This window comes from Artemia franciscana, chromosome 3, assembly GCF_032884065.1.
Source record: "Artemia franciscana chromosome 3, ASM3288406v1, whole genome shotgun sequence".
Lineage (NCBI taxonomy): Eukaryota > Metazoa > Arthropoda > Branchiopoda > Anostraca > Artemiidae > Artemia > Artemia franciscana.
This window is the reverse complement of record NC_088865.1, coordinates 54,579,588-54,607,033: the sequence shown is the minus strand read 5'-3', so window position 1 is coordinate 54,607,033 and position 27,446 is coordinate 54,579,588. Positions and strand designations below refer to the sequence as shown.

Genomic DNA, 27,446 nt, shown 5'->3' with positions numbered 1-27,446 from the left:
AATAAATTCCCTATAAAAGTTAGGATTCTGTGAAAGATAAATACATATTTAGATATTTCAGACAAAGAGGTAATTTCAATATTTCAGATGGTATTTGCAATGGCCTACGCCTGATTGTACTGAGTTACATTATAACATAATTAAAGCAAAAATATTTACTGGGGGAAAAGCAGGAAAAGAAGGTCAGACTAATTTACGATTTGAATGGAAGCAAGAAGGAATCACGTATATAAAGGCCTGACACGCACCAAGTATCAGGGAGCGAGCGAAGTTCGGTCTCCTGGTACTACAAACACACACACACACACACACACACACACATATATATATATATATATATATATATATATATATATATATATATATATATATATATACATATGAAATCTATGACAGAAAGCTATAAATTTGGATCGAGCTAAAAATGGACCAATAAATACACAAAATTGGAGATGTGTCTGCGCAACCTCATTACTCAGCTACCAAATTACCCAGCTTTATCAGAATTGAAACTTTATTTTCTTGAGGATTACAAAAGCTGCAAACATGAGATATGCGCAGAATAGCATAAGGAACCAGGAAGGCATATTACAGGTACAAATACGTAAAATACGAACACGTACGTAGAAAAAACAAAATATAAAAGAAAAACAAATATGTACGTAGAAACTTGTGCCAAATAATAATACATAAATTTGAGAAAATAACCAACTCGAAGACGAAGAAAAGATAAAAATTTATGCAAAGAATATTTTATCCCGAACCTTCTTTGTTGAACCAATTACAATTAGGTTCAAATAGAATAGTTTTAATTCACCAAACAGACAAATAAGAAATCGAGAGAAATGAAAAAAAAAATGTTAAATAAATAAGAAAAATCTTACTAGGAATGTAAACATTTTAAACTATTTTACTAAATAAGCGATATTAAGTATTACTGGACTCAGGGGAGGGGAAGGATCATTTATAATGAAACGTAACACCTCTATGACAGCTAGAAGAAAAGCCAAAAAAGGAAATGCATTCTCTTTCCATAAATATGTATATTTCAAACAATATACTTCGACTTAGCCCTATTAGTAATATCTAATATACAAAATCAAAGGAAAAAAATGTAAAACAATATTAAAATGCTATGCAATTAAAAACAAAAAAATGCTTACTAAAAGTAAAAAGACCAAATGAGTTTTTTAAATTACTTTTCAGAGAGTTTAGACCTCAAGCACAAGCGACATACATACAAAATTTCACCTAGACCGTCAAATTCACCAAATAAAACTTCAAATTATCTTCGTTAGGCAAGAAAGATTACTGTAATAAACGTTTCAACCATATGAAGTATTTAAGTATACTAAAGTATATAAATCAAATATATCGAGTATACATTTCGAGCTTACGAAAAATAAAGACAAATGTAAGAATTATAAGCATATAAAAATAAATCCCATACAATTAATTCTAAATTCAACCCATAAGAAAGGAGTGTCCAGGAAACCTTCGAAAGCTGGTCACGGAGATTTCAAAACATAAATTATAAAGTATATTTTTAAGAAATGAACAGACATGGGCTGACAAATAGATTAGATTAAAAATTGAGATAATGAAAAAGTTCAAAATGTACTTTTGTGATTTGTATATTTCCATTATTCTAGGGTTTGTTCTTACTATTTACAGTGACCAACTTTTTTTTATTTAATTGAATTTTTTTTATTTATTTAATTCTGTGGGATAAGACACACTTTCATAAGTCATCAGTTCCCCTTTCCACCTGTAAAATCTTTCATAAGCTCCCACAGATCTTTAAAAGATGGCGTTAGCAGAGGTTCAAGCATGGAATTCTAAGAGGTGACGCATCTACAAGGAAGTTCTGTAAGTAACCTTGAATTTCAATTTATAGTTGTTCACTATAGTGGAACCTTTTTTTTTTCTTAAAGTCTTTTTTTGCAAATAAAAATGCATTTAGAAAAATTTAATAGCACTGTTTTTTTTTTTTTTTGAAGAAATCCGCGGTCGAAGAACACAGAATTCTTATTGAAATTCAGGGCTACAATGTTCTATTGGTTACGACGTCCGGACTCTGGCTTCAACGCTTCAAAACTGATGATCTCACACTTGAGGATTTTAGAGAAAAAAGTTTGATGACAAAGAATTGAAGAAATCGCTTGATTTCGGCGCGTTAGATCCATGTGTTTATTTCGCTTTTTTATATAAAAAAAAGTGAGAAGTTATTTTAGTTGCTCTCATAGATTGTAAAATTAAGTGTTCCAGATTTATTTGATATTTTTGTTACCTTTAAAACTATAGATTACTATTCTTTGACATTGAAGATACATTCGTGAAAAAGCTGGGTAAAAAAAATATATAAAAGACACCATGTATTTAAAAAAAAAATATTACTTGTGGTAAATGTCTACAACCTATAACAGAAATAATGATAAAACTGGTAAAAATTTAACAAAAACTAAACTAACATAAACCAATGTGTATAATAATTTCAAGGGTATTGAAAAACATTCTTTTGCACCTCTGAAAATAGGATTTTTTTTCTTCTCTGTGAAAAGGTTAAAAAAAAAACGCTTATAATCCAATAAGTACTCAATTCCAAGGAGGAACGTATGCGTTGGTCAAACACTTTTTAAAGATAAAAGATGGAATCGGCTGTAAAATATTAATCTAGAACGATCTTCAAGGCTGATTTTTCTAAGCCAAAAATTATCTGAAATTACAAATTATCTCTTACAAGTTTGAAAAACAGCCAATTCAACCATAACTGAACAACACACTTCATAAATTAGTAGTATATAAAAGAACAAAAATGGCTAAGAGTAGACAACACAAAATCGTTACCATACAAAGAATACCAGAAAACGGCAAAACAAAAACAAAAAGAGGACAAGAACAGGAAAATACGGAAAAAAAACAAGCCGAATAACAGCTTTGTACATTCTTTGGTCCCTTTATATTATGTTTTTTTTATTATTATCTTTTTATTATATACTTTTTATCTTTCGTTATTCTTTTTAAATAAAAAAGAATTTTTTTTAAATATCTTTTTTTAAATAAAAAATAGAACAAGAACAGTGCAAAAACAGGAACAAAAAACGACACGTTCGAATAACACCTTTGAACATTTTTTTGTACCTTTACATTATCTTAAAATAAAAATATTTTTATTTATATTTTATTTATATATTATCTTTAAATAAAAATATTTTTGAATAATAAAAATAGATTTACAAACAAGAAGAAACATAGTTTACTTATCCCCCACTAAACATAGTTGAAAGCCCTAAGTTTCTTGTTGAAGGGAGGTTCCAGGTCATTATCTACAGCAATCATAGTAGTACATGTTCCTTTCTGTCTGTCTTAGAGTCCATATTTTTGCCAGTTACTGTAAATAATAGAAAGAACTCTCAACTGAAATAAACAAGCAGAAATATAAAATGCAAACGAATATGAAATGAAGTGTAAAATGTGAACTAGGTGAAATAAAAGTAAACCTAGGTAAAAATTGAACTTTAAAATCGGAATTTTGACCCTCTACATCAGGTACCTTATATATATTTTTGTAAAGATCATTCTAAAAGGGATCAACCAGACCAAGACACATATGGTATCGAATTTTCACAAAACTTGGCAGATTTATTTCTTCCATGAAAAGAAGCAGGTTTATTTAGAATATACCATTTTGGTAAGTCGCCTTAGAGAATCCCGACCCCCTCTAAGCTTAAAATTACCAACCTTTCTCTCCTTGAAACAAAAATTTATTGCTGGATCCATGCCTATATAAAATAACATACTTATCAATCCTAATAAAGATTAAATAAAAAAACAAGTTTTTTCAACTGAAAGCAATGAGTAGCATAAAAAATTAAAACGAACAGAAATTATTACGTATATGAGGAGGGTCTACCCCTCCTCGGGGTCCCACTTTTTACGCTAAACTGCGACTTTTAATTCCAATTATTTAAAAATGACTCCTGAATCACAAAGACGTTTCTTTAAAATAAAAACCTCTCTTAAAAGTTCGAAATAAAAACTTAAGCGTAAAGAGCATGGTAATGAAGAGAGGCTGATCCCTCTTATATGTAATGCTTCCTGTTCGTTTTAAGTTTTAATGCCACTCCTTACTTTCAGTAAAAAAGAAGTTTTTTTTAATTTGATTTCAGATCTTTTTTTAGATAAAGCTGGGAAAGCCAGTTCCCCCTCCGTGGAAAATTCCCTTCCGCAGGAAAAAAAATTTCTCAATAGAAAGATCGTCCCATGTACCCTCCAACCCTCCACCAGAAAAATGTTCCCTCAAAAACGTCTGTATACTTCCTAATAACCAATGCTATATGTAAACAATGGGCAAAGCTCATACCTTGCAGGCTTTCCTCCAGGCACTGAGGAGAGACAAATCATACCCAAAGACATATTTATAACATTCTTCGACTATGCTGAAAAAATGGCTATCTAAAAATTTCGATCTGGTGATTTTGGGGAAAAATAAGCGTGGGAGGGGGGCTAGCCGTCCTCCAATATTTTTGGTTACTAAAAAGGGCATTAGAACTTTTCATTTCCGGTCAAATGAGCCTCCCACGATCTTCTACGACCACTGGTTCAACACGATCACCCCCCGAAAACAACAAATAAACAAGCATCCGTGATCTTTCTTGTTACAAATTAAATAAAAAAAAACAAGTTTTTTTTAACTGAAAGTAAGGAGCGACATTAAAACTTAAAACGACCAGAAATTACTTTGTATATGAAAGAGGCTCCTTCCTCATCAACGCCCCGCTCTTTACGCTAAAGTTTGACTCTTTCTCTCAGTTCATCTTTTTAAAACAGTAAAAAACTTTAGCGTAAAGAGCGGGGCGTTGATGAGGAAGCAGCCTCTTTCATATACAAAGTAATTTCTGGTCGTTTTAAGTCTTAATGTCGCTCCTTACTTTCAGTTAAAAAAAACTTGTTTTGTTTATTTAATTTCTGGAGGTTTTTGAATCAATGCATGTTTTGATTTTGGCTCTCCGCAGAGGAATAATTAAAACATTTTTTTTTTTGGCTAAATGGCTTTCTCATAATTTTGATCGAATGATTTTGAGAAAAAAATGCGGGGGAGAAAGCCTAGTTGCCCTCCAATTTTTTAGTTAATTAAAAAGGCAACTAGAATTTTTAATTTTTTACGAATATTTTTATTAGTAAAAGATTTACGTAACTTATAAATTAGCTTACGTAAAGAACTTTTGTATTCTCATATTTTTATTACATATATGAGGGGGTTCGCCTCCTTGTCAGATCCTCGCTCTTTACACTAAAGCTTAAATTTTGTCTCAATTCATTAAGAATGACCCCAGAATCACAAAAGCCGTAGAATAAATAGTTGAAATTACTAAAAATACTTTAGCGTAAAGAGCGAGGTATTAGGAGGAGGTGAGCCCCTCAAATGGGTAACAATTTCTGTTTGTTTTAAGTTTTAATGCTGCTCCTTACTTCCAGCTGAAACAACTTTTTCATATTTATTTTTTTCATTGTTTTTTTTTAAATAATGCTAGTAAATACTGCGCTCCCTTCGTGGAGATTTTCTTCCCCCATGACAAACTATTGATGGAAAGTTCCCCCAGCATATCCCCCTCTTCTCAACCCCTCCCCAACCAAAAAAATCCTCCTGAAAACGCCTGTACACTTCCCAATAACCATTACTATATGTAAGCACTGGTCAAAGTTTGTAACTTGTTGCCCCTCCCATGGGGACTGTGGGGGAGTAAGTCGTCCTCAAAGACATAGTTATAACATTCTTCGACTATGCTGAAAAAATGGCTATCTAAAAATTTCGATCTGGTGATTTTGGGGAAAAATAAGCGTGGGAGGGGGGCTAGCCGTCCTCCAATATTTTTGGTTACTAAAAAGGGCATTAGAACTTTTCATTTCCGGTCAAATGAGCCTCCCACGATCTTCTACGACCACTGGTTCAACACGACCCCCCCCCCCCCCCCGAAAACAACAAATAAACAAGCATCCGTGATCTTTCTTGTTACAAATTAAATAAAAAAAAACAAGTTTTTTTTAACTGAAAGTAAGGAGCGACATTAAAACTTAAAACGACCAGAAATTACTTTGTATATGAAAGAGGCTCCTTCCTCATCAACGCCCCGCTCTTTACGCTAAAGTTTGACTCTTTCTCTCAGTTCATCTTTTTAAAACAGTAAAAAACTTTAGCGTAAAGAGCGGGGCGTTGATGAGGAAGCAGCCCCTTTCATATACAAAGTAATTTCTGGTCGTTTTAAGTCTTAATGTCGCTCCTTACTTTCAGTTAAAAAAACTTGTTTTGTTTATTTAATTTCTGGACGTTTTTGAATCAATGCATGTTTTGATTTTGGCTCTCCGCAGAGGAATAATTAAAACATTTTTTTTTTTGGCTAAATGGCTTTCTCATAATTTTGATCGAATGATTTTGAGAAAAAAAAGCGGGGGAGAAAGCCTAGTTGCCCTCCAATTTTTTGGTTAATTAAAAAGGCAGCTAGAATTTTTAATTTTTTACGAATATTTTTATTAGTAAAAGATTTACGTAACTTATAAATTAGCTTACGTAAAGAACTTTTGTATTCTCATATTTTTATTACATATATGAGGGGGTTCGCCTCCTTGTCAGATCCTCGCTCTTTACACTAAAGCTTAAATTTTGTCTCAATTCATTAAGAATGACCCCAGAATCACAAAAGCCGTAGAATAAATAGTTGAAATTACTAAAAAATACTTTAGCGTAAAGAGCGAGGTATTAGGAGGAGGTGAGCCCCTCAAATGGGTAACAATTTCTGTTTGTTTTAAGTTTTAATGCTGCTCCTTACTTCCAGCTGAAACAACTTTTTCATATTTATTTTTTTCATTGTTTTTTTTAAATAATGCTAGTAAATACTGCGCTCCCTTCGAGGAGATTTTCTTCCCCCATGACAAACTATTGATGGAAAGTTCCCCCAGCATATCCCCCTCTTCTCAACCCCTCCCCAACCAAAAAAATCCTCCTGAAAACGCCTGTACACTTCCCAATAACCATTACTATATGTAAGCACTGGTCAAAGTTTGTAACTTGTTGCCCCTCCCACGGGGACTGTGGGGGAGTAAGTCGTCCTCAAAGACATAGTTATAACATTCTTCGACTATGCTGAAAAAATGGCTATCTAAAAATTTCGATCTGGTGATTTTGGGGAAAAATAAGCGTGGGAGGGGGGCTAGCCGTCCTCCAATATTTTTGGTTACTAAAAAGGGCATTAGAACTTTTCATTCCCGGTCAAATGAGCCTCCCACGATCTTCTACGACCACTGGTTCAACGATGGGGGAGTAAGTCGTCCTCAAAGACATAGTTATAAGGTTTTTCGACTATGCTGAATAAAATGGCTATCTCAGAATTTTGATCCGTTGACTTTGGTAAAATAATTAGCGTGGGATGGGGCCTAGGTGCCCTCCAATTTTTTTGGTCACTTAAAAAGGGCACTAGAACTTTTCATTTCCGTTAGAATGAGCACTCTTGCAACATTCTAGGACAACTGGGTCGATACGATCACCCCTGGGAAAAAAAAAATAATAAAAAAAAAAATAAACACGCATCCGTGATCTGCCTTCTGGCAAAAAATACAAAATTCCACATTTTTGTAGATAGGAGCTTGAAACCTCTACAGGAGGGTTCTCTGATACGCTGAATCTGATGGTGTGATTTTCGTCAAGATTCTATGACTTCTAGGGGGCGTTTCCCCCTATTTTCTAAAATAACGCAACTTTTCTCAGGCTCGTAACTTTTGATGGGTAAGACTAAACTTGATGAAACTTATATATTGAAAATCAGCATTAAAATGCGATTCTTTTGATGTAGGTATTGGTATCAAAATTCCATTTTTTAGAGTTTTGGTTACTATTGAGCCGGGTCTTTCCTACACTAAGTTTCTGTGGTATGCTGAATCTGATGGTGCGATTTTCATTAATATTGCTCGATCTTCTGGGGGTGTTCCCCCCTTTTTCAAAAAATTGGTCAAATTTTCTCAGGCTCGTAACTTTTGATGGGTAACATTAAACTTGATAAATTTATTTTGAATTTAAATAAGTTGAACAAGCATCAACATTTGATTTTTTTTGCATCTATTGATATCCAGACTCTGTTTCTTAGAGTTTCCGTTACTATTGAACCACATCGCTTCTTATTCACAGTTCGTTATCACGATCTGTGAATGAAACCACTAGCAGATTTGTTTGAATAAATTTTGTCACGGTCACCTGCAATCGCAGAACATCTACAACATAAAATTTACACTGAACTGCACATAACAAGAAGGAATTTAATTTTTATAGAAAGAAATGTTCTTTGTTCACATTATATAAATAAATTGTGTCTTTGATTAAAATAATAAATTGTAAAGGCTAGATAGCCAGTGATAACTGTCAGAGATAGGAGATTAATATCTATCTACTCTCTTTAAACAAGCAGCTTGATATTTATTTAATTACATGTTTACAATTTTTTTCTTGGCACATAGGCACATTTTTTTTTGGCACATTGGAATTGTCTGGTCTGAAAAACGATAAAAGGTAACAAGTTTTAGTAAATTCGTTTAGAACCTTAATTTGGGGAGGGGAGATTATACGAGTGGCGTCATATTTATAGTCACGAGCATTTTTTTCCCAGAGCAGTCGGTTCCTTTTTAGTATCTATCATGCATGCTAACTTACACAAGATGGCAATCGACTCCGAAGAGCCGAAGAAAAGGGCATTGAGCAAGAAACAGCATAAATCGCAATAGATAGTAAACGCAAATATTGCACAAAGAAATCTGCAGTTAGAAGAAAAAGTAAAATTTCAATAGAATGAAGGAATATACTAGATTCGAGTGTGCAAGCCTTTGAAGGATAAACAGGAAGGAGAAATTGGTTATTAGTATCTATAAAAAGTGCAAAATTAGACAAGATGAAGAAGGATTTTGAGAAGCTAAAGATAAAGAAGTTTTTTTGGTATCTATGATGTAACACAAAATAACCTTTGAATTTTGAATGAATCCGGACAACTAAAGCAAAAGCCATGAAAAATGTCTGAGGTAATGATCAACGAAAATGAAGCACACCGAGATCTCTCGCTAGAAGACATGTGACAACAAGCTTCAAAACGAATCCAGATTAAACAATGTAAAAGAAATTGAGGTAAGCAGAAAAGAGACTAGGATAATCAAATCGAATCGTGAACGAAATCTGCGGTTACGAGAGAAGCAACAAGGAGAATCACAACGAGTCCCAGATGAAAACAAATCTCACAAAATGGGCGATTCTTCGATGAATTAACCGGAAGGAGAAGCTAAATTTACATCAAAATTTCTCATGTAAATTGAAATTGTTGATTCATGACTTAGAACTAAACAAAAACCGGATTATTTTAGCAATGCGTAATTAGATATCCTTTATCCAATATATACAATTTTGCCACGTGTTGAGTAACGGGGCCCTGGCGAAGTCTATGCTCCCGGTGCTCATAATTAATCCGTGTGGTAAAAATGACTGATAAATTATCCCTTTAAACCAAAAGAAACATTGATCTAAAAAGAACAAAAAAAGGTGAAGTAAAAAAACTTACCAAAAGCATGATAGAGGAAGAAATAGAGATTAAATTGAAAATATGATATTAACCCTAATATAACTAAATTTGGTAATTGTTTGCTACTTTCACTATCGTTTCCTACGTTTAGTTAATCATTTTGACTTATGAGTGGCTCATTAAATGTAATAAATGCAGTATAGTTTATAGAAGAAAATCGCAACTGTTCAGCCAAGACTGCACTCTGCATAACAAACTCGAATTATAGCCTCAAATCCATGCTTTGTCAATGAGCCAATATTTCATTCTTAACCAAACACGAACTTGTGAGCTAAATCTGATTTAAAAGTTTGTACTAACAGTTTATTTTTGGGAGTGATATACTACTACTACTACTACTACTACTACTAACTCACTGAAGCAGCAAGCCGCCTGAGGCCAACATAGCTACGCACGCTCCTCCTCCAACCGAATCTATTTGAAGCCTCCCTCTTTACACCCTCCCAGGAAGTTCCCATTTCCTTTAAACCTTTATTTATGACATCCTCCCAACCTAGACAAGGACGACCTGCTTTCCGTGTAGCCCCAGACGGTTGGCCAAAAAGGACAATCTTCGGTAATCTGTCATCCTTCATCCGTAGAACGTGGCCTAACCATCTCAACCCTTCTTTCATTATAGCCCTAGAAAGCGGGATTGAACCACATTTTTCGTACAACCTACTGTTTGAAATACGGTCAGTCAGCCGGGTACCCAGAACAATCCGTAGGCAATTTCTCTGGAAAAGATCTAGTAAATTTTCATCTGCTTTTCGGAGCGCCCATGCTTCAGAGCCATATTTGACCACTGTCATCACTGTAGCTTCCAATATTCTAATCCTGGTTTGCAGACTTATCTTTCTATTCTTCCAAACTTCTTTTAACTGTGAAAAAAAAAACCCTGAGCCTTAGCTATTCTACTTTTAACATCTTCACTGCTCCCACCGTCTTTACTAATAATACTACCAAGGTAATATGAAGCTCCCAACCTGATCAATCTTTTCGTAGCCTAATGTCACGATAATACTAATTGGACTGGTTTGACTGGATTTTATTCAATCTAGGTCGCATTGCAAAGTGAAATAGCTAACCGGTTTTGGCTCGCCCGGAGATTTACTGTTTACCTGTGCTTGATTACATGCTGCATTAAATCAATAAGGAAGTGGCTTTATTGCAATCATTATGGCAGTATCACAAAAGAACTTTGATGAAGCAGTGAAGATTTTAACGGAAAAACTTGATGCTGTAATCCGTTCTCAAAAAGACATCAACAAGTCCATTCAGTCCCTTACGGGGGAAATAGCTACGCTAAAAAAGGATGCCTCCGATCGAGATATAAAAATTGGGCAACTGGAAAAGGAGTTGGAGGATCAAAAATTAAGTTGTGATCAACTGGAGAATCAGGTACTGGAAAGTGATATCAAGGACCGCAAATTGAACTTATTAATTCATGGCATGCCTACTGAGCGGCCGTCTCAAACAGTTGAAGAAAATGTGAATTTTTTTTTATCTGTTACAATGGAGATAAGCGACCCCATTCAGATTACGAAGTGCAACCGCATGCTCGGTGGTTCCAATGCTTCGTCTCGTCTGTCAGGCCACGTTAACGTTACTAATCGAAGGCCTCGTCCGGCACCTGTATTTATCTCGGTTGTAAACGAACAGAACATTCAGAGGATTCTCAACTCAGTTCGTAAATTAAAGGGGAGCGGCATTCGTGTGTGCACCGATCTTCCCCCCACGCTAAACGCTACTCGAAATGAACTTCTTGCGAAAGCAAAGGACTTCCGTGAACCAGATTCCACAAAGTTTACGCGTGTTAAACAGAAGGGCTCGAAGCTTTGGCTTGAATCCAAATCCACGGCCTCGTCACCCTGGGAAAGAGTGATGGGCTAGTTTTTGCTGTCCCTTTGTGATTATTATTAGTATTGTGATAGAAATTTTGATTGATTTTCTTGCCACTTCTGTCACAGTGTTGTGTACATGTTGGATTCTACAACCTCGTTTTTTTGCGTATTATCTTTTTTTAAGTTTTCTAGTGTTAGTAGGTCTAGTGAAAAAAATCAGGTTTCGAGGTCTTGTTTGTTCTCTACCACTTTTTTACCCGATTTCCCTGATTAGTGGTGCGATGCCATTTCCATTTTTCCGTCGTGCCTGCCTGGGACATAAGGTAAACATGGAATTTATATATAACACATGAGTGGTGGGGAGTCTGGGGGAAGATTGGGGAGCCGCCTCGGTGATCAGCTTGATCTAAAAAATATTTATTATGATTTTCCCCCTTTTGCTAAAGGTGTTTATGATGATCATTTAGCTAGCCTTCCTGCTACTGATTTTTTATTTGAAGGGGATTTAGGAACACCTGTAATTGATGGGAACTTAAGATCAGCACTTTTTAACTGCAGAGGTTTGGCTAGTAGCAACGAGTTTGTTTCACAGTTACTTTGTAACCACAGGGTAAGTATCTTAGGCCTATGTGAAACGTTTTTAAGTAATGAAAATGCAGAATTCATGAATTGTGATGGATTTAAATTTATATCTAATAATAGGGAAAACAGACAGGGTGGCGGAGTTGGACTTTTTGTTCGGGATAATATTCCATTTGTTGTGAAGAAGCAACTATCTAAGCATGACCAAGAGATGACTTTTGAGAGCCTTTGCATTGAGTGTGTGATTGATGATAGGAAAGTTCTTGTTTGTGTTGTTTATCGATCACCATCGGCTTCGTTACAAGAGTTTTTGTGAATTTATGAATGCTTCATTGAAGATGTGACTAATTTGAATTCTGAGCAAGTTCTGGTAATGGGTGATTTTAATATTAATTTATTGTTAGCTCAGACAAATAGACCGGGAATTTCTAATCATTTGCATGAAAAATCGCTTGAGTTTCTGTGCATGAACCTATCAAAATCACTTTTACCATCATGCAGGTCTGCGACCCGGGTTACGGAAGATACGGCTACTCTCATTGATAATATTTTTTCTACTATCCCCGTTACTGTTCCGCATATTATATTTACAGATGTTTCTGACCATTGTGTGGTAGTTGCCGATGTTGGAATTAATCACAGACAAAAATTTTCAAAATTTAAACAAACTCGAAAAATTGATAAAGAGGGAATGGATAAATTGAGGAACCTTTTGTATTTAAATGAATGGACTGCAATTCTAGAATGTGAACGCCCTGAGATTTCTACGGCTCTGTTTTTAAAATATTTCCGTGAGTGCTTGTATGAAGTATGTCCATTGAGGCGCATTAAAATAAAAAAAATATACACTCCCTAAAAAACCATGGATCTCACGCGGGCTTCTACACTCTATTTCAATAAAAAATAAGCTATTTAAAATATCTATGTCATTCCCATCTACTAAAAATAAAGAAGAGTTTAAAAAGTATAAAAATGTCCTGACACAGTTAATTCGGAAAGCAAAAGCTAGATATTTTGAAAATCATTTGTAGAAGCTCGTGGGGGATCAAAAACACACTTGGAGACTTATTAACTCTCTGTTGGGAAGGTCTCAGAAATCTTCATTTCCGAATGAAATGTTACGTGATGATGGTACTTTTTCTTCCAATAAGCAGGAAATATTGAACTTGCTCAATGCTCATTTTGTAAGCATCGGTGAAAAAACAGCTAATGCATCTCATGTTTCTCCAAATAATAATAATAATGATTTATTTAAAGATCACATGCCCCCTCCCTCTGATAAAAGCATGTTCCTTTCCCCGGTCACTGCAACTGAACTAAAATACATCATATCTAAAATGAAGAACGGTTCATCTGAAGCCCTTGATGGATCTTCGACTAATTTGGTCAAAGAAATATTCCCAGTTATATCGCCGGTGTTATGCCACATTATTAATCTTATATTTGTAACTGGTGTCTATCCTTCAACATTTAAATCAGCAAGAATTGTGGCACTACATAAAGGTGATCAGCGGGTATAGTTGGGACTTCTTTAAGAATGGGACTTCTTCTTCTTTAAGAATGCTTAAAATCAACGTTGCATAAGTAAAGTGGCCGATTATAAAGCCCATATTTGCCGAGATGTCAACTACGGTTGATTTTTCTCCAAAAAATGTAAAATAAATAATTTTATTTATTCCCGAGGCTTCCTGCTAATTATCGTCCTATATCGATACTCTCTGCTGTTTCGAAGGTTGTAGAGCAGGCACTATATAACAGAATTTATTCTTTTTTTTGAGAAATTTGATTACATTTCTAAACTTCAGTTTAGATTTAGAAAAGAGTATTGCACTGATCATCCTATGGCTATTATTAAACAAAAAAAAACAACAAGTTTTTTAAAATGAAAGTAAGAAGCGACATTAAAACTTAAAACGAACAGAAATTACTCCGTATATGAAAGGGGCTTTTCGTCCTAAATGCCTCGCTCTTTACGCTAAAGTTTGACTCTTTCTCTTAACTAGACTTCTAAAAAATTTAAAAAACTTTAGCGTAAAGAGCGAGGCGTTGAGGACGAAAAGCCCCTTTCATATACGGAGTAATTTCTGTTCGTTTTAAGTTTTAATGTCACTCCTTACTTTCATTTTAAAAACTTGTTTTTTTTTGTTTAATTTCTGGATGTTTTTAAATTAATGCATTTTTTGATCTTGGCTCTCCGCGCATAAATAATTAAAACGAAATTTGCATATTAATACTTTTGGGCTAAATGGGCTTTTCATAGTTGTAATTGGAAGATTTTGAGAAAAAAGGAGCGAGAGAGGAGGCCTAGTTGCCCTCCAATTTTTTGATTACATAAAAAGGCAACTATAACTTTTAATTTTTTACTAACGTTTTCATAAGTAAAAAATATACGTAACTTACGAATTAACGTACGTAGCAAACTTCTATATTCGTATGTTTTATTGCGTATATAAGGGGGATCACCCCTCGTCGATACCTTACTCTTTACACTAAAGCTTAAATTTTGTCCCAATTCCTTAAGAATGACCCCTGAATCACAAAGGCCGTAGAATAAATAGTTGAAATTACTATAAATAATTTAGCGTAAAGAGCGAGGTATTACGAGGAGGTAAACCCCTCATATGCGTAGTAATTTCTGTTCGTTTTAAGTATTAATGCTGCTCCTCACTTTCAGTAGAGAAAACTTTTCATATTTATTTTTTCATTGTTTTTTTAAATAATGCTAGAAAATCCTGCGCCCCCTCCATTGAAAGTCTCTTCCCCCATGAGAAGGTCCTCCATGGAAAGATCCTCCCACGTAACCCCCCCTCAAATCTCCCCTAAACCAAAAAAAATCCCCCTGAAAACGTCTGTACACTTCCCAGTAACCATTACTATATGTAAACACAGGTCAAAGCTTGTAACTTGCAGCCCCTCCCACGGGGACTGCGGGGGAGTACGTCGTCCCCAAACACATAGTTATTAGGTTTTAAGACTATGGTGAATAAAATGGCTATCTCAGAATTTTGATCCGGTGACTTTGGGTAAAAAAAGAGCGTGGGAGGGGGACTAGGTGCCCTCCAATTTTTTTGGTCACTTAAAAATGGCACTAGAACTTTTAATTTCCGTTAGAATGAGCCCTTTCGCGACATTCTAGGACCACTCAGTCGATACGATCACCCCTGGAAAAAAACAACAAAAAAAACAATTAAACACGCATCCGTGATTTGTCTTCTGGCAAAAAATGCGAAATTCCACATTTTTGTCGATAAGGGTTTGAAACTTCTACAACAAGGTTCTCTGATACGCTGAATCTGATGGTGTGATTTTTGTTGAGATCGTATGACTTTTAGGGGGTATTTCCCCCTATTTTCTAAAATGAGGCAAATTTTCTCAGGCTCGTAACTTTTCACGGGTACGACTAATCTTGATGAAATTTATATATTTAAATCAGCATTAAAATGCGATTCTTTTGATGTAACTATTGGCATCAAAACTCCATTTTTTAAAGTTTTGGTTACTATTGAGCCGGGTCGCTCCTTACTACAGTTCGTTACCACGAACTGTTTGATTGTCCAACATATTAGTGGTTGTCTTGACCGTGGCGAAACGCCTGCAACTATAATTTAGACACACAGAAAGCTTTTGATTCTATTTCTCATCAAATTCTTTTGTATAAGCTTTCGAATGCTGGTATTCGTGGTAATTGCCTTAGGTTACTTGAATCGTATCTTCATGGGAGGCAGCAGATACTTATATACAATGATGCTAGATCTGATCAAACAGTTCGTGGTAACGAACTGTAGTAAGGAGCGACCCGGCCCAATAGTAACCAAAACTTAAAAAAATGGAATTTTGATACCAATAGCTACATCAAAAGAATCGCATCTTAATACTGATTTTAAATATATAAGTTTCACTAAGTTTAGTCTTAAAACACATCATAAAATCACATTATCATATTCAGCGTATCAGAGAACCCTACTGTAGAAGTTTCAAGCTCCTATCAACAAAAATGTGGAATTTTTTATTTTTTGCCAGAAGGCAGACCACGGATGCGTGTTTATTTGTTGTTTTTTTTCCAGGGGTGATCGTATCGACCCAGTTGTCCTAGAATGTTGCGAGAGGGATCATTCTAATAAAAATGAAAAGTTGTAGTGCCCTTTTTAAGTGACACAAAAATTGGAGGGCACCTAGGCCCCCCCCCACACTAATTATTTTCCCAAAGTCAACGGATCAAAATTCTGAGATAGCCATTTTATTCAGCGTAGTCGAAAAACCTTATAACTATGTCTTTGGGGACGACTTACTCCCCCACAGTCCCCGGGGGAGGGGCAACAAGTTACAAACTTTGACCAGTGCTTACATATAGTAATGTTTGTTGGGAAGTGTGCAGGCGTCTTCAGGAGGTTTTTTTTTTGGTTGTGGGGAGGGGTTGAGAAGAGGGGGATATGCTGGGGGAACTTTCAATCGAGAATTTGTCATGGGGGAAGAAAATTTCCATGAAGAGAGCGCAGGATTTACTAGCATTATTTAAAAAAACAATAAAAAAATAAATATGAAAAAGTTTTTTCAGCTGGAAGTAAGGAACAGCATTAAAACTTAAAACAAACAGAAATTATTACCCATACGAGCGGCTCACCTCCTCCTAATACCTCGCTCTTTACGCTGAAGTATTTTTAGTAATTTCAACTATTTATTCTACGGCTTTTGTGATTCAGGGGTCAATCTTCATGAATTGGGGCAAAATTTAAGCTTTAGTGTAAAGAGCGAGGTACTGACGAGGGGGCAAACCCCTCATATATGTAATAGAAACATGAGAATACAAAAGTTCTTTACGTAAGCTAATTTATAAGTTACATAAATCTTTTTCTAATAAAAAGATTCGTAAAAAATTAAAAGTTCTTGTTGCCTTTTTAATTAACCAAAAAATCGGACGGCAACTGGGCTTCCTCCCCCGTTTTTTTTTCTAAAAATCATTCGATCAAAATTATGAGAAAGCCATTTAGCCAAAAAAAAATATGCAATTCGTTTTAATTATTCCTCTGCGGAGAGCCAACTTCAAAACATACATTGATTCAAAAGCGTTCAGAAATTAAATAAAAAAACAGTTTTTATAACTGAAAGTAAGGAGCGACATTAAAACTTAAAACGAACAGAAATTACTTCGTATATGAAAGGGGCTGCTTCCTCATCAACGCCCCGCTCTTTACGCTAAAATTTTTTACTGTTTTAAAAAGAAAAATTGAAAGAAAGAGTCAAACTTTAGCGTAAAGAGCGGGGCGTTGATGAGGAAGCAGCCCCTTTCATATACGAAGTAATTTCTGTTCGTTTTTAGTTTTAACGTCGCTCCTTACTTTCAGTTAAAAAAAACTTGTTTTTTTATTTAATTCTTTACCGCATTCAGATAAGGTTGGTGTTCCCCAGGGATCCGTATTAGGACCTCTGCTTTTCCTAGTTTACATTAATGATTTGTGCTCAGCTACTGGAGTTTCTGCTATAGACACTCACTTTGTTGACGATACTACAGCAACCGTTTCTTGTAAATTTCGTGAAGAGCTAGTGGTCAATTTAACATCCACATATGATAGATTGCCTACTTGGCTCTCTGATAATAGACTACTTCTGAACAGAAAGACGAAGTTCATTGTTTACAGCAGAACGGGTCACAAGTTTCAAGATATAGAATCAGTTTCCCTTTCTGCGAATGAACCTGAGTCTGTTATTGAAAGGGTTGTATCGATAAGATATTTAGGAGTTGTGTTTGATGAGAATTTGTTATGGAAAGAGCAAATTAATCAGGTTAGAGCAAAGTCTGCCCGTGGAGTTGGTATAATGTGCAGACTGAAAAACCTTCTTCCATATTGCGCTCTTAAATCCCTTTACTTTTCCCTTGTGCAATCCCATTTTGATTGTGCATCCATTATTTTTTTGAACACTTTTAAAAGTAATGTTACCCCTTTAGAGATTATACAAAATAAAGCAGTTCATATCCTTAAGCCTTTTCTGCCATCGCCATCAAACTTCCCCTTAAAATCCACAACAGAGACCCTTTTTTCACTTCATAATATTCTTCCTGTTCGGCAAAGTATCCAATTTTTAAGTGTTATGTTTAAGATTAAGCTTGAACGAGAAAAGCTCCCCAGATATTTTGCATCGATGGGTCTTATTTCTTTTCCTTCATCTTCACAAGTTGAAACCCGTGGTAAATATAATCTGCGGACTCCTGAGGTAGTTACAAAGAGGTCGCGTTTTTGCCTGAGGTATTTGATTCCTCTACATTGGGAAAGATTGAAAAATGAGATTGATTTTAATGTAAGCATAGATGCTATTAGACGGAAGTTGAAAAGAGTGTTGATTGAAAGTTATAAATCTAAATAATATGAAAAAATGTTTTTTTTAAGGAGGTTTATTATTTTTTTAAGCATTGGGGTTCGACCATGAGGCCTCCAGATGTCTTATGACTCAATTGGTTTTAAGTTGTAAATTTAATTGTCTCAAAATGGTGCGCGGAGAATGGAAATGGTATTGTACGGCACGGGATTTGTCTTTTATTTATTTTTGCCAAGATTAGTTAAGAGAACTATTTATTTGTTGCTTAAAGGTAGCTCAATTGCATTCCAGCTATACTCTCAGCCTTGAGTTACCTAATATTTTGTATATATTGGTTATATAAAAAGAACCTTGAACGTTGAACCTGTTCATCTTCACTTATTCCTAGCCTTAGTGACTTAGTCTTCTTAACATTAATTTCCAAGCCTATTTTAGCACCCTGAACTCGCAAAACCTCTAAAACTTTATTCATTTTGCTCAAACTTTCATCTAATATGCTTAAATCATCAGCATAATCTAAGTCCAGGAGCGTTTTCCTCCCCATTTGATTCCGTAGTCTCCAATTGCCTTTCCTGTGCTCCTTAAGACGAAGTCCATCAAAATGATCTATTAAAAGGGGGATAGAACACAACCCTACTTAACTCCTGATTTAATACAAAACCAGTTGCTAACCTCATTTCCTACCTTAACCGCAGCGGTATTATTCTCGTACTTAGCACAAATCACTTTAATGTATTTTTCTGGTATACCATATAACGATAAGACCTTTGTTAACGCTCTTCTATCAACAGAATCGAAAGCTTGCTCATAATCGATAAAACTGAGGACCAAAGGTGTTTGACAACGAAGGGACTTCTCATTTATTAACCTAAGAGAAAACTTGGTCGACACATCCTCTACCTTTTCTAAAACCGCATTGTTCTTTCCTTAAAACTTTGTCTACAGCATCTCTCAGTCTAAAAAGTAACATATTACTCAGTAATTTGCTACCTACTGAGACCAGACTAATGCCTCGATAATTACGACACTCACTTTTGTCACCTTTCTTATATAGTGGTTTATTTAAGGTTTTCCTAAAATCACTGGGTACTTCCCCTTTTTCAAAAATCATGTTCATAATCTTCAGTAGCTTATTCCTAACCTCAGAGCCACCATATTTAAGAAACTCATTAATCATACTATCAGCATCTGGAGCCTTATTATTTTATAATCCTTTTAGTACTGTCGCCAATTCTTCCTCACTAAACAAAACTTCCTTCACATCCAAGGAATCACAAACTTTTTCATTTTCATCTATATATTTTCTGCAACTGTATCTGGGTTTAGCACATTTTCAAAATGTTCCACCCATCTTTCTTTAACTTTTTCCTTATCACTTATTGTGGCCCCATTTCTATCTTTAACTGGGACTAGTCCGGATTGGCTACTCCTTTTCAATTTATTAACATACCAGTATAATATTTTACTATTATGCCGTCTAGCCGCATCTTCCAGATCCTCAGCAATTTTCTCCATGGCCTCCACTTCACATCTCCTTAGTTCATATTTTAATGCTTTCTCCACTTTCCTTACATTCCTTTTGTTTTCATACGACGTATCACTCAAATAATTCTTATACAAACCCCTTCTACTCTCTATTAGCCCTAAAGCTTTTTCACTAATATTCCTAGTTGCAGTCTTAGCACTCTTCCCTAAGACAGCATCAGCAAGTTCACAAATTGTTCTTCTGAAATTATTCCATCCACCTTCCACATTGTCAAATTTTAAACTCTCAAGTTTAGTATTCAGCTGTTCCAGGAAATTTTTTCTCAAATTTTCATCCTGGAGTCTACCAACATCACAACTTTCCGGGAGGTAGTTACCCTTCCGAAATTTCAGCTTTAAATTAACCTTAGACACTACTAGATGGTGATCTTTACTTTTAACATCAATAACAGCACTCCTATACACCCTAGTATCTTGTATTGATCCTGCTAGTCTTCTGTTTACAATAACATAATCAATAAGGCTTGGTGTCTTACCATCACATGAATACCATGTCAACTTATGGGCCATTTTGTGACCAAACAGCGTATTGGTTATAACTAGGTTGTTATACCTACAAAATTGCAAAAGCCTATAGCCATTACTGTTTTCTTTTCCTACACCAAATTTACCTAGGCTAGGATACCATCTATCCATATTTCTACCAACCTGAGCATTAAAGTCTCCTAGCAAGAACACCATATTTCTACCTGGTACCCTGTCTATTTGCTCCTGTAACTGTACAGTAAAACCCAATTATTCACCTTTTTTATTGGGGCTGGGGTGACAGGGGCAGAGGCCCACATTCAAATACTTTATAGAAGGGGAGACCGGCTATAACTCAGACATTCAACTTTTTAGTGTCTTAATGATCCGTAAAAAATCTGAAAACACAACTGAAGAACTGTCATCTAGTAGCCCACATGTGAGTGAAGTTCGATCAAGATGACTGAAAGCTTTCTTCAGTAAGTTTGAAAAAGTAAGTTTCTTTGCTTATTTTGTAATTCTTTAGAGAATTTTCAGTACTTGGCCATTCATGAACGCCCGAAGGTAGCGAATCCATACAGGTTTCAGGTATAGTGTATTTATCAAGGTTTAAATGCTGCTAAGAGTTTGTAGGTTTACAAGGGCCATCTTCGAGAAAAGCAAAGAATCCGAAAATGTTGCAACCAAGGAGCACTGGGACATCTGGCACAGTCTCATTATGTCCCAGTTATGACAGGGTATATAGGTACGCCCCTAAAGGTCTCGTGTTGAAAAAAAAAATATGTCCGATATACTACCTAAAATTTTACGTGTTGATCAACTTATTTTTCCATTTTGATTTTATGCAGATTTACATAATTGAATAGACGTCCCAGTTTACCCCATCATTATAATGATGGAGGGTACCACAATGACTGTCTCTAAGATTTTGCCAGTTTAGAAAAAAGTAACAGCGCTAAAAATCGCTAAAATTACTCGAGAAACTAGAATGTTTAGGGTATCGGCTATCTTTTAAACGTTTAGATAGCTTCATCGGGGCACGAGGAATACCAAAAAGAAGATTAGTGATGGGCGGTCTCCCCTACTGAATCCCAAGCAACTAATCTAAAATATATATATATACATATGCATAAACACATATATAATAGAAAAGAACAGTAGAAATAAACTTACTTTGCGTTCAGATTCGGGTACTTCTGAAGAATACGAAGAACTTGCTCAGGCGGATTCAGGTTGAATTTTTGCGCTCGATTCCAACGGTCCCGACGGCTGATACCAGAGCACGGTCCAAATCTGTGGTTAAAATCAAATTCTAAAAGCACACGTTTCGCATCTTCTTCTGTTCTGAGTTTTGTAAAGGATGGAGCGGTGAAAGAAGGCGAGACAAATTCACCTGGAATACATACATCTTACAACAAGGTGTTTACGACAAGAATTTATTGTGAAGTATCATATGTACTCAGAAATACAAACTGGGGGGAGGCAAGGAGGCTATTTCCCCGACCTTTATATTTTGAAAAATACTTTATATGCAGTTTTTTTAAACTATAAAATTGCCCTCCATTCTAAATTTTGAAAAACAGCTTTTTTGCATCTTTACTAAAAATAAAGTTAAAATATTCCTATCCCTTCTCTATCTTTTCTTTAACTGGCACTACTGCATATATAATAAATGCCTAAAGAAGACGTTTTACAAAAGACTAGATTAACAACTTATAGTCATAAGCCAAGTTCGGACCAAAACAGTCAATTTGTAAGACAAAACTACAAACCGCCGAAGTACTCTATTGGTACTTCAGCTGGTGTGTTACATTGCGAGTAAATACCAAAGCTGTTGAATTAAAGAAAACGTAAGGTAAATGTCTTTAGTCCAACAATAGACCTCACCATAAATTCTCGATTTGGGCGTCGTGTCCAAGAAGAATCACAAATGTTTGTGAAATTGAGCAGGAAATATTTGGAAAATTGACGTTGGAGTTTTGAACTTCCTCTAGGCTAGAAATTCAATTTTCAACTTTCCCAATTTTTTTCACGGATACGTTTTTTCTTTTCTTTTTTTCTGTAAGGGTGGATTGTACCAAACTAATGGTCTCACGATATCCGGATAGCGGTCACTCGAGCAAAAACGTAAATTTCTAGTTATCTCTTTAGATAACTAGTTTTCCAACACGCTTTCACCCAAAATACATGTTTCAAAGAAAAGTTAAGAGCCACATCTAAACTTTAAAACAAGCAGAGATTAAGGTCTATAGTAAGAAAAACTTAGAACGAATAAATACTGCTATGAAAAAAACCAATAATTCCGAACACGAACAGAAATAAAAAAAAAACAATCAAATTGTACTGAAAATCACAAACACTGAATAGATGAAACCCGAATCAAACTTAAATTTGGACTAACATTGAAGCCAGACTTAAAACAAACAGAAACCATAGCAAATAGGAGTGGTGCTGTGACCCCATTAAACACTCTGAAGGCCAGAGCGTCATTTGCGCTTTACTGGGAATGACTAAAGTTTTGACTAAAGTTTGACTGTCTGTCCCAATCTTTTAATAATAAATCGTGAAACACAAGGACCGTTTAATTAGAATAGGAACCTTTTTTAAAAGTCCTAAAGACTTTAGCGTGTAGAGGGTATTGAGGAAGGGGCAGCCCATTTATATACGAAATAAGTTCTGTTCGTTTTGAGTTTTAATGTTGTTCTTTACTTTCAGTTGATTAAAAATTGCTTTTTCTTTATTTAATGTCAAAAAGAATCAAGATTATGCCATTCTATTTATATTTATGACAACCTTTTTAGCCATTTTTAATAACAGGTGTACTATAATAATAGATATATCTATTATACGATCCATGTTTGGATCGATTGTCGCTTGTCTTCTAATCGCAGACAATTTTAGCCTTTTCTTGGTGTCATGACGTCACCACAGGTCACAGATTCGATACAGCCACCCTAAGAAAAATTAGAGTTCTTTCTTAAAGAAGAAAGTCCGAAAAACTCCCTATTTATGTAACAAATACCTGCATCTTGAAGGAGTTTTTAAAAAATGTGTCGGGATCGGAATTCGAAGAAAGAAAACATATGGGTTGAAAATATCCACAATCTTCGGGGTTCCATAGGGCTGAGGGAAGTCTGGTCTCTATTACATTGCAGCCTTGAGTGAAGACACACATTAACCAACTATACCCCTCGACATGCTCTGCCGATTTCAACTTAATTCCCATAACCTTTCTTGATATATTGCAGATAAAAAAATTTGACAACCTTGATGCACATAATGGATTTTGATTTAGTTAAATTTTTCGATAAATATGCCCTGACAGTTTAAACATAATATCCTTAGCCGTTTCTGAAATATTACATTTCTGAGTTTTCTGGGAAGTTGCACCGATACCCTTTTAACAATCAGGATACGCATAGTTTATTTTCGTTTAGTTTTATATCCCCTGGATTTTCCCTGAAAGTTTCGACTTAGTAGCCTAATCCATTCCCGATATATTGTATCTAATTCCTTTTGACATCCTGGATACTGACAACCTGGATATAAACTCTTTTGATTTAGTTAAATAGGAGTGGTAGCAGTAGCAGTCGCAGGTAGTCACAGTCGCAGTTCCAAGTACTTATAATTGCTTCAGCCACAGCTGTAGTTCTAATTTGTTGCAGTAACTATCACAAGTAGTTACAGTCGCTAGTAATCATAGTCACAGATCTAAGCATTACCAATCAAAGTCGTAAGTAGTTGCACTTGCAGTTGTAAGTAGCTGCAGAAGTAAGTAATTGTTGCAGTCAAAGCCACAATTAGCCAAAATGGTAATTACAAGTGGTCAGAGTCGTAGTCACAGGCAATAGGATCCGAAATAGTAAGCTTCAGTTACAAGTAGTTACAAACGCAAGCAGTCACACATAAATAGTTACAGCAGCAGTAGCACTAGTAGTAGCAGCATAAATAGCAGTTGTAGGCGCTCTAAAAGATTCAATTTAAAACCCTTAGCCGTTTCTAATGTATTGCTGATGTGCTGTTTTGAAAACCCATGTGCATACAATACGTTTTGATTTTGTTCAACGTATACCCTAGCATCCCCTGACAGTTTCATTTGAATGCCCTTAGCCATTCAAGACACATTGTAGATACGTCCATTTAGCATCCATATCTGATGGAACATTCCCTATAAGCTTCAGCTCAATGCATTGACCTGTTTAAGATATTGCAAATGCTCCCTTATGATGAACTCGGATGGACATAGTGTCTTTTCATTCCGTTCAACATTCTCTGAAAGTTCCAACATAGCACCCCAGCTGTTACTGTGATGTTAAAATACACCCTTTTGATACTATGGATGGATGGTTTGATTTGGACGGATTTGATACTATGGATGGATGGTATGGATGGTCTCTTTTGATTTAGTTTTGCACCCCCTTAACAATCCCTGAAACTAAACGCAATAAACACTTCCGTTTGTAAGAAACTGTATCTATGCTATTTTGACAACCTGGATCCACTTAAACCCTTCTGACATAGTTTAGTAGCAGTAGCAGCAGTAGTAGTTGTAGCCCTGAAAAATTCAACTTAAAACCATCAGTCGCTCTTGAAATATTGCTGATACATCCTATTGACAACAAGCGTGTACACAGAGTCTTTTGATTTAGTTTTACATCAACATAAACTTTCAATGGAAATATCTATTTAAACCTTATTCCAGTCCTAAGATGGCAAGCCTATCCCATTTTGACAATCTGGATGCACTTCAACTATTTTGATTTAGATCAATAATAGCAGTGGTAGTAGTCGAAATAGCAACAAAAGTATTAATAAGTTTAGTAGCCACGAACGTTTTAGCTCGATATGCTAAAGCATTTCTGAGATATTTTCTGATATACCCCATTGATAACATTTATATACACAGGGTGTTTAAATTAAGTTTAATATCAGCCAAACACTGCCTTAAAAAATTTACCTTAATGCTCAAAGCCATTCCTCAGATATTTCTGGAACACCCTTTGGACAACCTTTCATGCACCTAGTGTTTTGATTTAGTTCAACACCACTTACATTATTCCCTGAAAGTTTGACCCAATATCCTTAGCATTGATAATAGTAGTAATTGTAATAGCAGAAGTAATATCGGGAGCATTGGGAGTAGTAATAGCGATAGTAGTGGTAGCATTGCTAGTAGAAACTATAATAGTATATTGACATTGTACCATTTTTGTTAGTTCTTCCTGCTAAAAGAGTTTTAAATAAATACTTTATGCCTTTTCTGGGATATCCATGTCTTTTTGATAGGCTGCATCCACATAGTAAGTTTTGATTTAGTCCCACATCCCCCTTAACAATCCCTGAAAGGTATGGCCTAAATGCTGTTAGCCTTAGTAATAGTGGTATTTATAGTAGCAGTAGAATTATTACTAGTGCTAACAACAATAGAAGTGGAAGCGCACACATAGTAATTTTTATTAGCTCAAGATCCCCCTCATCATACCCTTGAAGTTTCTGTTAAATACCCTCCTGAAATATTGCTGATATGCCCATTTGACAGTCTGCAATTTAATCCCGGTATTGGCGACTGCGGATGGGACATGACGTTATTAGTGCTGTAAATAACACTGCTTCTGCGCCACTCAAGTTTAGCTTTGTTTGTACAAATTTTAGACTTCGTCCTTCAGTTTAAGAGCAAATATTAAAATAAATCGTTATTCCTAGCCTTAATTAGTACACTAATCATGGTCTTTTGTTGCAATTAAATAAAAAAACAAAACAAGTTTTTTAAACTGAAAGTAAGGAGCGACATTAAAACTTAAAACGAACAGAAATTACCCCGTATGTGAAAGGGGCTGTTCCCTCTTCAACGCCCTTACTCTTTGCGCTAAAGTTTGACTCTTTCTCTCAACTTTACTTTTTAAAACAGTAAAAACTTTAGCGTAAAGAGCAGGGCGTTGAAGAGGGTACAGTCCCTTTCATATACGGGGTAATTTCTGTTCGTTTTAAGTTTTAATGTCGCTTATTGCTTTCAGTTAAAAAACTTTTTTTTTATTTCTGAACTTTTTTTAGTTAGTCCATGTTTTGATTTCAGCTCTCCGCAGATGAATAATTAAAGCGAAATTAGCATATTTATTTATTTGGCTAAATGGCTTTCCCATAGTTTTGATCGAATGATTTTGAGAAAAAAGAAGGGGGAGGAGGCCCAGTTGCCCTCAAATTATTTTGGTACTTAAAAAGACAACTAGAACTTTTAGTTTTTACGAACATTTTCATTAAAAAAGATATACGTAACTTAAGAATTAGCTTCCTTAACAAACTTCTTTATTCGTATGTTTTTATTACGTATATGAGAGGGTTCGTCCACTCGTCAATACCTCGCTCTTTGCGCTAAAGCTTAAATTTTGTCCCCTGAATCACAAACGCTGTAGAATAAATAGTTGAAATTACTACAAATACTTTAGCGTAAAGAGTGAGGTATTAGAGGAGGTAAACCCCTTATATGCGTAATATTTTCTATTCGTTTTAAGTTTTAATGCTACTCCTTACTCTCAGTTGAAAAACTTTTTCATATTTATTTTTTCATTGTTTTTTTAAATAATGCTAGAAAATGCTGCGCCCCTTTATGGAAATCTTCTTCCCCCATGACAAGTTCCTCCATGGAAAGTTTCCCCCACATAACCCCCTCTTCTCAACCCCCCTTCCAACAAAAAAATCCCCCTGAAAACGTCTGTACACTTCCCAATAACCATTACTATATGCAAACACTGGAAAAAATTTGTAACTTGCAGCCCTTCCCATGGGAACTGTGGGGGAGTAAGTCGTCCCCAAAGACATAGTTATTATGGTTTTCGACTATGTTGGATAAAATGACTATCTCATAATTTTTATCCGACGACTTTGGGAAAAAATGAGCGAGGGAGGGGGCCTAGGTGCCCTCCAATTTTTTTGGTCACTAAAAAAAGGTACTAGAACTTTTCATTTCTGTTCGAATGAGCCCTCTCGCAAAATTCTAGGACCACTGGGTCGATACAATCACCCCTGGAAAAAAAAAAAAAACATGCATCCATGATTTGTCTTCTGGCAAAAAATACAAGATTCCACATTTTTGTAAATAGGAGCTTGGAAC

The 27,446-nt window shown here is 35.3% G+C and overlaps 1 protein-coding gene across 1 annotated transcript in view; it reads right to left on the bottom strand.

Annotated features, from left to right (window-relative positions):
* Positions 1–496: 496 nt before the first annotated feature.
* Positions 497–27,446, bottom strand: part of LOC136025425 (uncharacterized) — a 63,044-nt gene continuing 36,094 nt past the window's right edge. The window contains exons 3-4 of the mRNA XM_065701455.1: positions 21,512–21,731; positions 497–3,391 (exon numbers count right to left, since the gene is read on the bottom strand). Of these exons, the coding sequence (XP_065557527.1) occupies positions 3,367–3,391; positions 21,512–21,731 (245 nt within the window). The 3' untranslated portion in view covers positions 497–3,366. The remainder of the gene's footprint in view (positions 3,392–21,511; positions 21,732–27,446) is intronic.